At 38.4% G+C, this 18943-nt stretch overlaps 1 protein-coding gene across 2 annotated transcripts in view; it reads left to right on the forward strand.

Annotated features, from left to right (window-relative positions):
- Positions 1–18943, forward strand: part of NCKAP5 (NCK associated protein 5) — a 750489-nt gene that overhangs the window by 589230 nt on the left and 142316 nt on the right. For both annotated transcript variants that reach the window (XM_054574978.1, XM_054574979.1), the window contains exons 7-8: positions 7610–7678; positions 16005–16043. In XM_054574978.1, the coding sequence (XP_054430953.1) occupies positions 7610–7678; positions 16005–16043 (108 nt within the window). The remainder of the gene's footprint in view (positions 1–7609; positions 7679–16004; positions 16044–18943) is intronic.

Below are 18943 nucleotides of genomic sequence, written 5' to 3' on the forward strand. Positions count from 1 at the left end.
AGTCTATAACAAGAGACAAAGAAGGACCCAACAATTCCACTTCTGGATATTTATCCAAAGAAACCTAAATCACTAATTTGAAAAGGTATATGCATTCCTATGTTCATTGCAGCATTATTTACAAAGCCAAGATATGGAAACAACCTAAGTATCCATTGATAGACAAACGGATAAAGAAGAGGTGGTACACATGTACAATGGAATGTTACTCAGAGCGAAATCTTGTCATGTGCCACAACATGGATTGACCTAGAAGGTATTCGCTAAGTGAAATAAGTCAGAAAAAGACAAATACCATATGATTTCACATACATATGGAATCTAGAAAACAAAATAAATGAGAAAACAAAACAGAATCAAACTCATAGAGAACATTTTGATGGTTGCCAGATGGGAGTGGTGTTGGGTGCAAGAAGGGAAGGAATTACAAGGTACAAATTACCAGTTATAAGAAAAGTCATGGGGATGCAATGTACAGTACAGGGAATATAGTCAATAATATTGCAGTAAGTGTGTATGATATCAGATTGGTACTAAACTTACTGGGATGATTTACTTAGTAGTAAATAATATAAATGTCAAATTACTATGTTGTACACCTGAAACTAATATAATAGTGTATGTAGGTAAAAATAAAAATATATTTAAAATTAAAAATAAAAATGACTATTTGGTAATCACTATTGTAATAATAGTTTTAGGCAAAAAATTATCAATGGATACTAAATAAATAAAAGCATGAATATTCAGATATTTAAACAATCTCAAAAACTTGTGTATTTATATAGTTTTGAAGTAACTTCCTAGATCTTTACTGATTACAAAGGGAAATTAATAACTTTTTAGTGGAGAAATCTGACAGATCCTAACCTAACCAACTGATCAAATTTAACATACTAGTAGTAATAGGATAAATTGGTATCACATGCCTCATGATATGATGTACTGAGAAGGATGTTATTGCTATAGTATTCTTGCCAAAAATAGCTAATTTCATCACAAAGAAACATCAAACAAACTCAACTGAAAGGAAATTCTACAAAATATCTGACCTGGACTCTTGAAAAAATGTTAAGGTCATGAAAGACAAAAGAACTATTCCGTATTACAGGAGACCAAAGAGAAATGGCAGCTAAATGCAGCTCTGGGGATCTACATTGGATCCTGCACTAGATAAGAACATTAGAACAATAACTGGTGAAATGTGAACAAGGTCTGCAGAGACTAGGTATTGAATCATAGTTAATTTCTTGTATTTGATAACTGTATATTGGTTATGCAAGAAAATGTATTTTGTTTCGAAAATACACTTCACAATATTAAGGGGCAAAGGGGCATTGTGTCTACACCTTACTTACAAATGTTTTGATTTTTGTAAAATATCTCTGGTTATAGATAGGTATAAAACCATCGATAAAGCAAGTGTGATAAAAAAATTACATCACCTTTGGGGAGTCAGAGTGAAAGGAGTTGGGGACTTCTTTGTAATGTCTTCATACTTTTTGTACCTCTGAAATTACTCTTTAAAATTTAAGTATATGCCCCCATTTAAGTATTTTAGGTTCAGAGCTGAGCCAGACCACAAAAAATTAGTAGGATATAGAAAAGCTAACGGGGAAGTGGAGCATATTCCAGGCTAGCGCAGCAGACCCAGTTGCGAGAACTGGGCCTTCCTGAGAGAACGGGGCTGGGCCTGACTTGAGAGATGGCGTGTGCTATCAAGCAGCAAAAATGTCAGTTTGGACAGATAAGTGGGGACGGAGTATGAGCTGAAAAATGTACAATGGAGTTATTTTATGCAGAAGGAACTTTTATGTGTAGAACTATTTTACCTTTGCTCTCTGAAAAAGGATATTGTGTTAGTCTGCTCAGACTGCTATAAGAAAATTCTACAGACTAGGTGGCTTATAGACAACAGAAATTTATTCCCCCAGTTCTGTGGCCTGGACAGTCCAAGGTCAACGTGTCGGTATGGTTGAGCTCTGGTAAGGGCCCTCTTCCTGGTTAATGGCCACCGCCTTCTTCCGGAGGCCCCAAATGGTGGAAGGTAGCTAACTGGTTCTCAGAGCTGCTTTTCAAGGACACTTATCCCATTCCTAAGGGCCCAACCCTATGACCTATGCACCTCCCAAAGGTGCTTTCTGTCCCTTCAGGCATTAGCATTTCAACATATGAATTGGGGGGAGGGAACACAAACATTCAAACATAGAAGATGTATGAAACCATTTCATAATATGAAGAGCTTTTTAGAAATAATAAGCACTTAGAGAATTAATATATCACTGGAACAGCAGTTCAGAAGCATCTGTCTATTCAATCAGTTGTAAGCTCTGGCTAGCATATCTGCAGAACAAGACCTCTGCGTAACATAGTTCCTTTTAAATACATATGAATTAATTCATTAAAGCATAACAATATGGATTTGCCCTATTAGACTCTTCAATTTTATAAAGACACTTGAGGACTTTAGAGATGAAATCAGAAACATGTTTAGATCCCTAAATTTGGAGTCATGAGGAAAGCCCACAGAGCAGGAAATCCTCTAAATCGTGAAATCAGTCTAGCAAAAGTTCTTGATTGTTGGGGCATAAAAAGCAGAACACAAAGATCCACTGTTCTGTTCACTTGAATGCTCTAATTACATCCTCTGGGTATATGGATTTAATAACATACTTATTTAAAGTGGAAAAGACCTGGGCTGTCATTTCTGTAATTCTCTGTAGTGACACCTACATTTTCTCTTTTCCTTTCTGCCTTATCCTTTCCCATCCCTGCCATACAAATATTCATGGTTTCTTTAAATCACATTTAATTAAGGAGTTTCTTTCCTTGCTCTTTTCCCTCTGTTGTCTCATGTCAGTAGCAAGTTAATCCTGAATTTCTAATAAATGCAAATGCATTAAAGAAAATTATGAGTTCAAGATTCTTTTAACTTCACCGGCATAATTGTTAATATCTCCATTTTCTCCTGGGATATATAGGATAATATCAATTAAATTGGTCTCTGTAACTGAATGCATTAACCATAAATGTGACTATTGTGTCTTCACTAGCACCCTTTAGGTATTTAATTTACTTGCCTGTAATAGATTGTCAGAGCTGTAAATGTGGGGCAAGCAATGTAAACGGTGTAATGATGGTAATTATCCAAACAGATCGAAGGTAGTGTTATTGCAATGTGATATTGTGGGTAGGAGCAAGATATAGACAACCCATATAAAGTCCCATTTCAGCTTTATTTCCTTACCCATTTTTTCCATGACATTTAAAGTGGAAACAATGTAAACTAGCATTGCGTTCCTTTCCTTTATCTCTCCCCATTATCCTCTGTGTCATTGCCTTACTAAAACCAGCAGACTTTGCAAAAGCTAAATTTCTCCTTAAGAAGCAGTGGATTTATGGAAGCAAAATTCCAGTATTTTCCCTGCATATCATGGTATCCATATGCGTGAACCAGAAGTCACTTTCTAGATTGGTGAGTTTGTTCCTTTCATATATTAGCTAAAGAACTGTAAACCCTGCAAGGTTGAATGACTTGTTGAAGGTTACGCAACCTGGTATTGCCATGTAAACTTCAATGGAACAGAACTGGAACCTGGAACCAGCCTTCCCACGTGGGCTGAGTAAGGCAATGAGAGGTTATACCAGCTGCAAGTACAGAAGAGGTTCAATGTGACTGGCTGAAGCAATCCTGGAGGGAGACAACAACAAGTCAGAAAGCCTTTCAGTTTAGTTTGGGTGTGGAGTAGAGAAGAAGCAGGCTATGCATAACCCATACTTTAAAGGTTCAAACAGACAATCAGGGTGAGGGTAGAAGGATCAGATTGTGTGGCAGACGTCCGTCCATAATAGAATCTCCTTAGGGACAGGAATGTTGGGGATATTGCTGAAACAGGGATTTGAGCCCAGAGAGAGGAGGTCAAAGCCAAGGATTAGAACTGAAACCTGAAGAAGAAACAGAGTCTGAATCCTGGGACTCAGACTCTGAACAAGGTCAAGAGGATCGAATGGCAAGGGATCTTCCAGATTTTCCCTCCGCATTTTACCTCAATTCTTGTGCCCCATCCCAGTTCAATCACTTCACCTGAGTTGCGTCGCTAAGTAACAAACTAGCAAATCGGCCTAAATCTGAAACTTATAATACATCTTCAAAAAATAAAAATAAAACATTCAAATCATGAGGAACACAAACAACACCACACATAACCCACGCCATCTCCGTTACCAGAAAACAGAACACTAGAACTTCAGATTCCTGTCAGTGGAAAGATAAATTGCCAAATACCCACAGAACTGTGGCTTTAAGTTTGTGTGCCTTAGGAGGGTGGCAGCAGAGGGTATGAGGAAAGACTCCCAGGATGCGAAGGTCCCACAGCACATGCTCAGTACCGACCACAGATGGAGACTGCTGGCTCCCAGTGTGGCTTTGGGCAGGGCCTGCAAGTGTGTGGGGCCCGAGGTGGCTGTGTCAGAGAGGCAGTGTTTCTGGGGAGAAGGAAGCAAAGAGAAAAGGGAGGTGCCATTTGGAAACATAGTTGTGAAGGGGAAAAGGAAGACGGAAAATATTAAGATGCTATAGAAATAAAAGGAAAGTATAAGTATCCTCCCCAGTCGTCATCCATTAAAGAGGCTAAAACAAGGATATGGGGCCTACTGAAATTATAGTACATGACCATGATATGCTCTGATAAAGTAGAAAGAATGCAACTGGAGAGTGAGTGGAAAAAGAGAGAGGGAAAAGTTGATTGTTGCATATGTCATAGGAGAGAGTCAAGGGACATGATTTTAACTAGATAGTAACAAATAAAGTAAGACAAAAAAAAAATAATGAACAGTGTTAAAGAACCTGCAAGATGTGGATGTGTGTAGGGTAGAGAGGGTGGAGGGGTTACCTCACTGAGTGTACCTTTTAGTATCGTAGTGATTTTTGCAATCATTCTGATGTTTTTCCATGTTCAAAAAATGAAATGCAATGAACAAGAAGAGATTAAATTTGAATACTATCAGAAACAAATAAAGGGAACTGAATTCCAAATGAACAGTATAACCACACTAACGTTGGGAGAATACTAATCTAGTAACTTTTAAACACAGTATTTTTGCTATATACCTGCATTCTAAAAAAGAAAAAGGTTGTGAATTCTTCTTAATACTACATTTTATAGTGTTAAAATTTTATATCCAGTTTAGGATTGAAGAAATGAGTTTGATATTGGCAGCCCATGCTCTAGGAAAAAATAAATAGGAAAAGAGCAAAAAGAACTCTTTGTCCTATGGAGATGGAGAGGATGTGTGTGTGTGTGTGTGTGTGTGTGTGTGTGTGTGTGTGTGTGCATGTAGGAAGGAAGGGAGAGAGGGACAGAGGGATTCTTCCATTGAAAGGGACTAGAGGCAATGACTCCTCCATAGCAACTGGCACACATTAACTTCAAAATCTTAGTTTCCAAATGTCATACCCAAAGAAAAAGGAAGCAGTTTCCTTGAGGAAATAGTCAATTTTAGGGGTGGGACAGGGAAAAAGCAAATGAACCTGAAACATTTCTGTATGCCAAAAAAGGAAGAAAGTAGTTTTTAGATTATGGAAGCAGGTCAAAAGGACACAGCATAAAGGGTCCACCTTCCCAAAGCTAGGACAGTTTGATCATCAAAACTAACACTAAAAACAGTAATTTATAGCCCTTTCAATAATATAAAAATCCATGTATTCTAACTGATAATTGGGAAGAACACTCAAAAATATAGAGAAATGGTAGAAATCATCACTTGCAAACAGATTAATCACTGATTCAGGGAAGACTCATTGATGGTTTCTAAAATAAATAGATGAAGGTTTGATAAGGAATAAGATATTTTCATCATCTCAAGTAGTGGAGAAATTTGGTAGGTCCCACCTTAACCAAGTGATTAAAGTTAACTTGTCCAATAAATAGGACACAGGAACATCGTATGATTCTGATGTGATGCACTGAGAAGGACCCAGCATCACTTCTGTGCTATTCCTGCCAGGTGTGCATGAGGAAAGTTGAAACAAATCCAAATTAAGGAACATTCCAGAAAATAAGTGGCCTCTACTTTGTGAAAAAAGGAGGGATGGAGGGAAAGAAGGAGGGAGGGAGTGAAGGAAGGGAGTGGGGAGTGAGAGAGGGAGGGAGGAAGGAAGGAAGAGAAAGGTTAGTCAACAAACAGCATGAAACACAAAACAACTATTCCAGTTTAAAGGATCCTGGATGAAGGGCCAATAGATGCAATGCAGGATCCTAGATAGGAATCTGGAATGACATTATGGGGACAGTGGATGAAACTGGAATAAGGACTGTAGGTTAGGTTATGGTATTGTATTAATGTTATATTCCCTGAATTCAAAAACTAACCTGTGGTTTTAAAGAGAATATCTTTATTATTAGGAAATACACAGAAGTATTTAAGTATAAAGAGCAGCATGTCTGCAACTTACCCTCAGGTTGCAGGGAAAAAAAACTGAAAGAGAAAGAGAATGATATAGAAAATGTAACAAAATGTTAACAATTGATGAATCTGAGAAAAGGGTGGCAGTTCATACTACTCTTGAAAATCATCTGTAAGTTTGAAATTATATCCAAATGAATTTGTTAAATAACTGAAGGGAAGAAACTATAAAGGAAAATGTTGATCTATGTACCACCTAAAAAGTATACCATAATTTTGAAAGAACTGTTTCAGAGCTCTATGCTGTCCCCACACCCACACAAAGGTCAAGGAGGGTTGTAGGGAAGGGGCTGGCAGAGCCGTTTTTGCTTCAGGGAGTGAGGGGTTGCAGCCATGAGAAGGGTTAACTTGCACAGCTCAGAATTCAGGCAGAAGTAGACTCAGGTCACCAGATGCAGAGGGCAGTTCTTATGCTACCATGTCATGTTCCTCCTACAATCTGCTATGCTTATTCTAATTACTTTTTTCCCTGATTATTCCATGTAGAAACCTACTGACCATATTCAACTTAGTATCTTATAGAAATTAATATAGCATTCGGATACCCACATGATACCCACGTAGCTCTGAGGAGCAGAGAAGCAGTAATTCTAAAACAAGAGAGATGAGGAGAAAGACTCTTAAGTATAATTTAATTCTCAAATTCCTCATTATAGTCTTACGTTCAAAAGTCATTGATTCACCAGAAATGCACTATATTCAGTTTGCACTTGGAGGTCTGCTTTTGTGACTTTATCTGAGATCCTTTTCTATGGCCTAAACAAATATTGGATTGTAAAGCCGTGACAGGTATTAATGAAGTGGATTGAAGCATTTCTTATATTTATATTTTCATAGTATGAAATAAACAGTGTAATCTTTTTATAAAACACTCTCACATCAGGCCATGATTTGATTCCCTACCTGTTCAGAATATCAAGTTTCACATTTCTTTAAATGGTAATGTATTTTTGTGAAGCAAGATGGTAAGACAGAAGTCATCCTGGAGATATTTATAATAGTACTTAGAGCAGACTTGTCAAAGGCTCTTCTCAAAGGTTGTTTTGGATCCTGAGGAGGTATATTTAGTAACTGTATTGAATATGTTGTCACATAATACAACATTTCATTGATTTATTTGTATTATTTTTGTATCTTCCTGCAGGCAGAGAATTCAGCATTGGCTTTGGAAAATGAAAGTCAAAGGGAACAGTATGAGAGGTGCCTCGATGAGGTAGGTGGAATGGAGAGCCCCTTCACGAGCGGCCGCACTGTTTAGAATTTCCTTAGATGTGAATATATGTTCATCACCAGGCTCCACAGGACAGGAGCGTTTTGTTCTCCAAAGCAAGGTTGTGAACAGGTGCACATTGAGAAGGAAGGTCACTCTCTCTCTCCCTAGTCCATTACACAGGCTTCTGTAACTTCCTTTCGGTTAGTGCTTAATGTTCTTGGGGCACGGTTGGGGTAGGCTTCACTGTGTGATGAATTCCTCTGTCCAGCAGGCATGGCCTCCTTGCCTGTGAGTGCAGCCACGCCAGGGCATGCTGAGTCTCGTTTGCGACAGGATGCCATTTCTGAAAAAACTAAACCTGACAGGGTGGGTGGGGTGATGTGCACAGTTGTCAGCCAGAAGGAAAAATCAGTATGTTGGCAATAAGCCAGAAAGAGAAAGGGAAGAGAGGAAGAAAATTTGAGCAGAGTGGGAGAAGACGGGGCCCACACATGAGTAAACTTGAGAAATATTATTCGATGATAATAAAGAGATAAAGGCAACGATGGTGGGTGTTTCAGAACTCCTGAGAGGTGTGGGGAAAACTCTCCCCTCAACCGTTCCCCACTCACCCTCGTCAGGGAGTGTGCTATCAGCCTGGATGGGATGGTCCAGCCGGGACTGGCTGTTCATCTCATTGACAAGCTCTCATCTGACACTTTGTTGGTGATTGGAGTTATGAATTTAATGGGGTGACGTTTTTAGTTGTCTGCCCAGGAGTCTAAGACTTGTACATATTCTTCTAGTAGATTCAGTTTGAGAGTTGTTACAATATAACTGACACACACTTTAAGAAAATAAGAAAACTACGTTTAATTGCCTTACCAGTGGAAACTATCTTCAGTCTTTTTTTCCTCACTAAGAATTGAGAAAACCTATTCCAACAAACTCCTCTTGATCTTTCTTACCTCTCTCCTTCCCCTGACAGTGCCCCCCGCCAGTGTCCCATCAGGTGACGGGTTGCACAGGCTGAGATCCCAGTTCTGACACAACCACCATCACCGTATACCTCCCTTCAAACTGGAGATGGCCTCCCTCCTCAGAGTTCCAGTTGTGTTGGGCATTTTCCTGCACCAGTGATTCTTGAAAGGGCATCCCTGGGCCAGCAGCATTGACCTCTCTTGGGAACTTGTTAGAAATGCAAATTCTCAGGCCCCACCCCAGACCTATATAATTAGAGACCCTGGGAGTGGGCCCAGCAGGTGATCTGTGCGTCAGCAAGCCCTCCAGGTGATGCTGAAACACCCCTGAGATTTGAGAGCCTCTGTCCTCCTGGAACAGACCACTTTGCATTATACTTACTATATGTGGTGAAGAACCCTCAATTTGTCCCCAGAAAAAATTTTAACTGTGCAATATTTAATATTTCAATTGTTTAATATGTCTAGCCATATATATCAGTTACTCAAAATGGTATCTGCATTTCTTTCTGCCCTGTCCAGACTTTAAAAGGCTCAACAGTTTTTACAATGTCCAAAGTTAAAGTAGCTGACATGAAATGGAAAATGATGACTCAGAGTCTAGTGAGACCAGCCTGGCACTTCCCACCCCTGCTCCCCAGGTTCTTGGTCCAATCAGAGTTTAGAGCAAGAAAGACCAAATAGATCCAAGAATATTTAAAGGAACAAATACTGCCTGTGAATCAAATGTATTGATCATCAAAGTTTTACTTTAACCTCATGCATAGAAATTTCCAATGAGACTTAATCTGTATTTAGAATTCAAATTTATATGAATCTCATCACAGTAATGTCTTATTACTTATTACTTGTCACAATTCTCCTACAAGTCACCCCCCCATCAATCAAAACGCTCACAGCATTTCTTTAAAAAAAATTGTATTCTATTTTCCTCATGTTTCCTATGCCTTCATTCTGAAGATTTCATCCGAATTATGTTGGGCGGAACATAAATTTTTGCCCACAAAATCATTTCATATGAAGTTTCCACTGAAGACAGAATTTTCTAGATGGAGTGTCCCTTTGTTCTTAATTGCAAACATTAACGGCTGCCAAAAAGGTAATTCACAACAAAGAAGCACTTTTGAGCAATACAAATGTTTTGTATTCATGAATACTGACTCCTGATTGCACGTGCCAGTTGTTTTGTAATATTGCATGAGAGTAGACAATCTGTTTCCATGCGTTGTAAGAGAATACTCTCAAAGTGATACTTGAATGTAGTAATAATGCCAACTGGAAATTCTTTTCAAGGTTTTTTATACTAATTAGACAAACTAACAAGGTAAGTTCTTGTGTAAGTTATTTCCTTGCTAGTAGGTTTCAGAAAACATACACAGATGGATAAAATATAAATTTAAAATATTCTCCAGTCCCTTTTGAACTGCTTATTATTTTCTGGGAAATGAAGAACATTGAGAATTTGGGGTAAACACTTGATAGTCAGAAATTCCCTCTGTGTGTTCTAATGAAAGGGTATGTTTGTTCAGAAGGAAAAAGCCCCACATCCATGATACTCACAAACACACGCACATGCTTGCTAGGCAGGTACATGCACACAAATGCACACACAGGAGCATGCACATGCTTCACCACTTCATCATCACCTCTACTGCTACTTAGTTCCTCATCACCTTGGCTTGCCTCACAAAGGCAAAACCAAGGACTGATCTTGATTTTCCTTGGGGGAATCAGATTTTAATGTTAAAAATCCAATGTCTTTGTCTAGCTCTTTGACAGACAAATTTACTGGCAAGCACTGAACTGGTGTTTATTTTCAGTATTGCTTTGACCAGTTCCTTTAGGACCAATTCATTCTCATGTAAAATGTCATGACACATATGAAATAAGTAAAATAGCTTCTCCTTCAAGCTGCTGCCTCTCATTTAGGTGGATTCAGTTGCATCCTATAAATCTTTATTGGGAGTCAACCTCACCCAGACCTTAGGAACTCAAGGTGCCTCCAGGCTAGCAGAAGTGAGGGGGATGGATAATCACAGAGGAATGATGTGAAGGGAACTCACAGGGGGAATGGGGTGCATTGGGAACTTAGAGAACACACAGCACAGTCACCAAAGGATGGGAGGAGCAGTGGGTGGGTGGGCAGGTGGTGGAGGGCAGAGCTGAAAGGGATCTTTAGCAGAAGAAGCTGGAAGTTTGAGTTCTAGAAGAGCATGTGGCTCTTGCCCTTACTTGCCCATTGGGCCTCCCTGTGGAGATTTAAAAATACTGCCACCGGGGCCTCACCTCAGGGACTGATCTGATCCTGGCCTAGGGATCAGCCTGAAAGTTAGAGCTTTTATAGAACCCTGGGGGTTATAATCTTTCAGCCACAATTAGAACCACAACCCTTAAGATCTTTGAATGCTGTGCCCAAGAGAGCATTTTTAGAAAGTTTTCATGCATGAAAGCTTCATTAAACTTGAATGATAGCAGAACAACAGAGCCACGTGGAAACTGTGGGTTATTTACCATTCCTCAACCATGTCTGAGTAAGCAAACATAAACGCCATCTCAGTGTTTCTCAAAGTGCATTTCTGGGTCCCTTCAGTGTCAGGACGATGTGTGGCAATTGCTACAAGTACAGATTCTCAGACCTCACTCAGCCCTTCTTAAGCAGAAGGAGGGGTGAGAGAATTGACAATGTTACCCAACTTCTCAGGGGAGGCTTTTGCACAGAGAAGTTGGAGAACCCGCCTCCCTTCACACCATCCGAGTTGGCCAGGGTTCTGTACCATCAGTGAGGAAGCCGTATGGAGTTATTCCTGACTTCTCTATTCTCTACACTTCAGAGCACAAGGCCAGGGGAAACCAGACCTTTGGATGTAGTTCAGAAAAAGAGAAAAGCATTAGAATTTCTTTTAAACCAACGCTAAAAAAAGGCAGAAGTAAGTTGCTAAGAATAGTTGTTAACTTCTCTGATTCCTATCCCATATGTGACACCAAGACTGGATTGTGGGGCATTATCAAAACATTTTCATTGCCTGTCCCACATCTGGGCACTGTGTCATCTTTAAAATCAATGTCTTGATAGATGTAAATGGAAGATGATCCTGCTTATGGCTCTCACATGTGTCAAGTGTTCATTTCATGAAAGGATCATGACAACAACAGGTGATCTATTGTACTTCTTGTGCCTGCCCCATACTCTAACCACCATGAGGCAGCACCTGTGTTCCAGGCACCGTAATTTCTCTGAGACCCAGCACAACTCTTGGCTCATACTTGTTACTTATGCATATTTGTTGAATAGCTAAATGAATGAACCAGCTGCAAATTAATTTCCAAATTAGTTTTCACTAGAGTATAACACCTATGTTTAAATGAGTTTCTCCTACTCATAGTATTTTACATAATTTTTACATGGTAAAAAAATAATATAGGTGCTTACTGATTAATATTTACACATTCATATCACACACATGCACACACACTTCATTTCTTTATAAATAAAACCCCTTATTCTCAAACCATTCTTTCTTAACTGCTTACGTGAAAATGCATTTTATTCTCTGAAGTTTGAGTGACTTAATGTAGATTTAACATTTATGGGGTGACTACTTTATATCAGGTACTGTCTGAGGCAGTTTCTTTGGTCATATCTTTCATCTCGTGCATGTTTCACACCTTAGAGTTTGCCCGTCCTATCCTGTACATACCAGTATAATCAACATCAACACCGGCACTATTTGAACCAGAAGCTTCCTAGTGATTCTGCCCAATGCTCCTGAGGATAACAAGCCAAGCTAAAAAGCATAGAAATCTTCTCCAAAGCACATTTTCCAGAACTTGTCTGCTTTTTCAACCAATTGTTAAATTACCTTGCTGGCTTGGCCCTTGCTTTGCATGATAAAATAACACATGGAAGCATGAAAGTGAGACCACCAGGCCTGGAGGAGAGAACTGTCAAATCACAAGGACTTTGAATTCCTGTCTCCTCCCAAACCCCCAGCCCTGGGCTGTCTTCTGGAAGTGGTGAGAATTGGCTCCTTCTCTGAATAAACTCCCAGATGGAACTTCTCATTCAGCTTCTGGGGCTGTTTTGCAATAAAACGAATGACAACTCCACAGCCTTGATTCCTCCTCCCCCTGCCCACCCTTTTCAGGGGAACGCTAGGAGGAATCATGAACTCTGGGAGCCCGAGAGGGAAGAACAAAGCCCTGTGCGTTTGCCAGCCAGGTGTTAGATGAGTGGGCTTGTCTGAAAATTCTTACTGAGAGGAAAGAAGGCATGTACCTGGGGCCTCTCCTTGGCATCTCTGCTCACCTACTGCTCTGCTGGGCTCCTAGGGCAAAGCAAAGCTAGGGGGTCTCCACAGAGAGCCTTAGGAGATGGTAAAACAAGCCAGGGGCTTCAGGACTGCCAGCTTTGCTCAGTGTGTCTCAATTCCCTCTGGCCCAGGCCAGCTGCTATTTTTCCTTTCTTTGGAGAAGAAAGCTGTCAGGTGACACTGAAAGTTAATTGTTCTCATTAGCTGAGCTTCCTGAGTGTGTGATTATTTGCAACCCAAGTATTAAAGGAATAATCTTCTGATGAGGACAGGGGCTCATTTCAGGGATCATTGTGTGACCTATTAGAGGTTGCACGCTTCAAACAACTGTTCTGTTGATGCATCATGGAAGCTTAGCAGTTAAAAGTAGTAGCAAAACTCAGGCACTGTTTTTATAGATAGTTCCCAAGAAAGCACTTGTACAGCCTGGCTGCTGTTTGGTAAAGAGCCTGTGAGTCCTTCTGGGTAATAAAACTCCATGTCAGTAGGTAAAGAAATAATGCATTTGTGTATCTTTGTTCAATTTTCAGGTAGAGCAAACAGTTGTCCAAAGTACATGCCAGAAGGAACTGTGTCAGAGATAGAGTCTATTAAGCCTGTAGGGCCACATACTTGATTGCAAAGACAACGTATTTACCCCTGAGGGCTGTTACAGTTAGGATATCCATTTATGTCTCCTGCTAAATCATGCAGAGAGCTATTTTATGTGACCACTGTTCCACAGACTGGTTTAAGTGAAGGACCAATTTAGTGGAAGAAAAGAAAATATTGATATTGGGCAGTTTTATGAGAATGTAAATCAAATCCAAGGTTTGAGATCCGAAAGAATTAAATTATTGACAGTATGAATTAACTTTGGTACATTGTTCCTCATCCAAGCTGCAAGAATAGTTCAATTCTTCTATGCTTTTTTAATTTGGCAAGAATAAAATAGATGATATTATATATAGTTTGACTTTAAATTCTCAGTTACTTACAAATTGGAATGAATGTTTAAAAACTGACTTTCAAGATTATGTTATTGGTCCGTTTATGTGGGCTGCATAACATTTATCACCATTGTGATCATACATAAATAAAAGGATAAAGGAAAAAGAAAAAGTACCAGTTAAGGAAAATGTGGTTTATTTTGACCTATCAAAGCTCTTAGGTATACTTCTTTAACTTGTTCTGGGGGGGAAAAAAAAAGCAAACTAAGAATACTTTTTCTTCAAAACTATACTTTTAATGAAAGGCTTTTCTGTTTTATTTAATGTCAAAAATACATATTTGGAAAGGATTCTGACAGAAAAAAAATGCCTCTCATGCACTCATGCATATGACTCAATGAATCAATTATAGGTAATTTGATTCTAGTGATTTACTGCTTGTGGTGGGAATGCCTCCTAACCTCAAGTTGATGATAGCCTATATTTTAATATTCCATGAGACTTACTGTTAGCATGCTGTTGTTAAGGATGTGCTATTTTGTCAATAATGAGTCTAAAAACTAGCTCTGTGAAAACATTCTTACTATAATCTGTTCCACTATCCTAGATAGGAATATAAGCACACATAGTTTAGCATAACCGAAAATAAATTTGTTATCAAGAGAAAAAGAAGATTAAAGTGTATCACTTTGCCTCTAGTTGAATGTGAGAATTATCAAGGTGATTACATGCTTATCACATTATGTTATAATTGTGTTCTTGCCAACTTCCTACCAGCTATGCTCTTTCTGAAACCAAGGAGCACATCTAGCTATCTAGTGTTGCACATGCTCTATAAATTTATATTGAAGAAATGAAGGATGAAATGAATGAACAGAAGTACCTAATATCTAGGATATTTAAATATTTTGACTGATCTTTAATGCTGTCAGTTTCAGTTATCACACTAAATGTTTATGTATTAACTGAAAAATATCACGTAATTTACCTGTCCACTTTAATTTTATCAATAGTAGCCATATTGGGTACAAAGCTTCAAGGTTATGGTGAAATTTAGTAAGTGATTTTTTGTTTTTGAAATCTGCAGGTCAAAAAGAAATCTTAGTAAATACAGATATAGAAATTATGAGTAGTTATCTAGAAAAATGCCAAATCCTTGAAAATGTCAGGACCAGAGACGTTTCATTGGTTTTACATGTGGCCCTGAGCTGGAATTGTGTCACATGGCCACTTCTAAGCCAGTCGTCGTAAGCCCCATGCATTATCAAGACTGGGCTTATTCTATTTTTCTACCCAACTATATTTAATATGTGACTTCCATTGTCAGGGTGGCTGCTAAAGCTCCAGCTATCACTTTCATATCCCAGACAGGAAAAGGAGGAAAAAGGGTGAGGCCCCTTCTTCTTAAGAGATTTTCTATAAGCCCAAGAAAATGGTCTTCTTATAAATTATTGGCCAGAAGTTTGTCACAGAGAGACAATTACAATAGGAGCTGGGAAATGTAGTTTGATGTGCCCAGTCAAAAAATAAGGGTTTGTTAGTTAAGAGGAAGGGGAAAATGGATGCTGGAATAAATAACTACCACGGTCAAATAAAAGGCATCAGTGAGACACGGGGGAGGAAAGTAGAACACACAGGAAAAAATGAGTTGTCCCTATTCTCCACCATTCAACCTATTTCTACTGCAAGTAATTTTATGCAGTGAAATAGTCCCACAGAAAAAGAATAGAAAGGAGAGGCAAAGGACAATGTAAATCAGCAAAGTGTGGAAACTGTGTACAGATAATTAAGATTGTGTTTTGTACTATATCATTTTTTAGCCTTCTTGGAGTAATTTATATATGAATGGATATTATTTTTCCAAATATGGAAATGCTGAAGTCAAGGTATGGATGATCTTTTCAGATTAACTGTCTTAATTAGCAACAAGGTCACCTTTGTAAAAAACAAAATATTACCTAGAAGGATACGCTTATTATGAAAAGAATCAGACCTCTTAGAAATAGAGGAAAGAGGCAAATGAGGAGCTAATTAGCAACAGTAAGCTGTGGGAAACTTATTGGTAAATTAGAGTCCATATGTGTAAAGTCATTATTATAATGACAATTCTTTTCTTTATTTTTTAAAGGTAGCCAACCAAGTTGTTCAAGCTCTACTCACGCAAAAGGTAGGTCACTTTCTGGCTTTATGGTTTTCAAAGTACCTATGTGAATAGTTTGGAACTCATATTGTCAAACTAGGAAATTGTGATTGATAGCTGCAATACTTTTCTATTTATTCATTTAGGTTAAAATTGTGTGTATTTTAGATGGTGTATGAAGTAATATCAATGACCAATAGAAACCTAAAATTTAAACTCTTGGTAAAGTAATAGAAAGCCTTTGAAGATAAGAGATTTCCATGTGCCCAGATGTGTACTAAACCCATCATTTTTACTTAGTAAATGTAAACATTGAATAGCTTGGGAGATCCCTCCAATTCCTATAAAATGAATAGCTTATTATAGACAGCGTTAACAGAAGCCACAATTTTAGCAAGAGATCTTTGAGGTTATGAAAGTTATTTGATTTCTCCGGGCCTTAGCTACTCTTCCGTAAAATGGGGATAACAATGCCTACCTCCCAGAACTGCTGTGGTCCTTCTGTGAAAGGAAGCATTTAGAGCAGTTCTTGTAGTGGTGGTGAATATAAAATAAAGGGCAGTATTATTGTATACTTGAAAGTTGCTGACAGTAGATCTTATTCTTACCACACACACGCGCGCCACCCACACACACACACAGGCTTAATTATGTGAGGTGATGGATGTGTTGTCTTGATATTGGTAATTATTCCACAGTGTAATGTATGTCAAATCATCACATTATACATTTTAAATACATACAATTATGTTTGTCAATTATCCCTTAATCAAGTTTGGGTGAAACTTCTGCTTCTTTGTTGTCTTCCTATTCTGACTTCAGACCATATAATATCATGTGACTGGATCAGAGTTGGTAAATACAGGTAATTGTCCACATTCAGCTGGTGAATTTTATTGTCCTTTTCCCATCTCTTTCCATAGTGTTTCTCAGAGGCTAAATTCCAGGTCTTTCACATTCTGTTTATTTTATCATTTCTCTGTGAGATGGAGACTTCCTCTGTAATAGGTAATCTTAAATCATGTGGCTTATTCAAGGAGGATGTGGCTAATGAGAGCAAAAATAACTTACAACATTTTGTTTTTTAGTTGAAAGTAATTTTATAAGGGGTTGACCACTTCTCCTGGATTTACTTAAATAAATATTATTTTAAATTTGCACTATAGAGGCATAATGATACTATTTTTGTTAGCCTTTCCCAACTACTTCTGTCAAAATATCATGCTTCCTGCTGTAAATGATTTTAACCACTTCAGGTTTTATATTAACATCATATAATGTAATGAGATGTGAGTATGCTTATGTAAAGTTAGAATTAGTTTCCATTTTGAGTAACAAAAATCCAAAATAATTGTGGCTTACGTAAGCTAAAAATGTAATTTATTTCTCACACCTAAATCTGCAGGTAAATAGTATAGGACTGGTATGGTGACATTGCTCCATAAAGTCCATGGAGTCCCTGCCATCTGCGGTTTCTATCTTGTTATTTGGTGAGATATGACCTCCATTTCCAAGGTTACTTCATGATCCACTATGACTGCTCTAGCTCCAGTCATCACAACCACATTCCAGCCAGCAGGAAGGAAAAAAAAGCTGAAGAAAATGAAATGAGTAAAAGGAACACACTAGCTGTCTTTTAAAAGGGACTTTTTCAAAAGCTTTCATAGCTCCCTACTTACATCTCCTTGAACAGACCTTAGTCACAGAGCCACGTATAAGGAAGCTGGTAATAAAGTCTTTATTCTGGGTATGTGCCCAACTGAAAATGTATTGACATAGTATTGTGGAAGAAGGGCAAAAAGAGATGTTGAAAAACAACTTACACTTTCTGTCACAACATATTTGAATGCCTTTTCTTTTTCAAATGCTTTAATTTCTCAGCAGCTTCTCTCCTACTGGAAACTCTATGCTCATTTAATTGCAAATCTAAGGACTGAGGGAAGCACTGTTGCAGCTATACGCATAACTTTTGAAAGGCGTCTCATGCCTGTCTTTTTAAATGGTGCCTCAGGAAAGAGACAAGAAAACTGTCTGGTACAATATAAAGGAAAATGGGACTCTTCAGGTCAGCCACAAAAAATAGCTACACAAAACCAAGTAAGAACTGGTAAACAGATAAATCCACCTCAGTATAGTTACACAGTGAGACGCAGAAGGACGTGTTACTGTGAGATAGCAGACCTCAGGGGCACGATCAGGCAGGACGAGATGCCAGGGCCCTCCAGGAGTCCGCAAGAATCATGTTCTGCAGACACGTGTGCTTCCCAGTTTGTATAGGGACCGTAAAATTGCTGCAGCAATGACTGAAACTTCTTTAATTAAGAGCACAATATTAGAAATAAAATGTCTCCAAAATGCAGATGAAAAAACTAATTCTGAAGAGAATGTCCTTCTTAAAGAGGCATAGAGTAAAAACAGAAAGCTTAAGTGATTTATCCAAGTCGCAAGAATAATAATTGATGTGAAATTAGAGACATAACTATTCAATTTTAGAATATATCATTTGTTAAGACACAAAGGCAAATCTGTTGTGGTTTCATCTCTTCTCTGAGCAACCAAAAAATCAGTTTTCATGGCATACTCTGAATCGGCCCAGATAAGCATCCTAAAGTAGCAGAATGTACTTCTTTTCACAGGAATAATAAAAAAAAATTATTTCCACGAACTTACCGGTTTCTGTTAAGTGTTCGTATATTGCACTAGTCAGCTAATTCAATTTATCTTAAAACTCTGTGGATTCCCTTAAGAGAGTAGCCTGGACCTCCTTTAGACCCATAATGCTAAAGTGACAATATTGAACCCAGCTCACATCCATTTATGACTCCAAATCACAGGTTCAAGTTGACAAGTGCAAGAAAAATTAGTAATCAAGCTAAACTCATATGTTTGTCTGAAATACATTTTATCTTTATTAAGTTGATGACGTT

Source organism: Pteronotus mesoamericanus, unplaced genomic scaffold (genome assembly GCF_021234165.1).
Source record: "Pteronotus mesoamericanus isolate MK-2021 breed Mesoamerican mustached bat unplaced genomic scaffold, CSHL_Meso_final contig_27, whole genome shotgun sequence".
NCBI classification, from domain to species: Eukaryota; Metazoa; Chordata; class Mammalia; order Chiroptera; family Mormoopidae; genus Pteronotus; species Pteronotus mesoamericanus.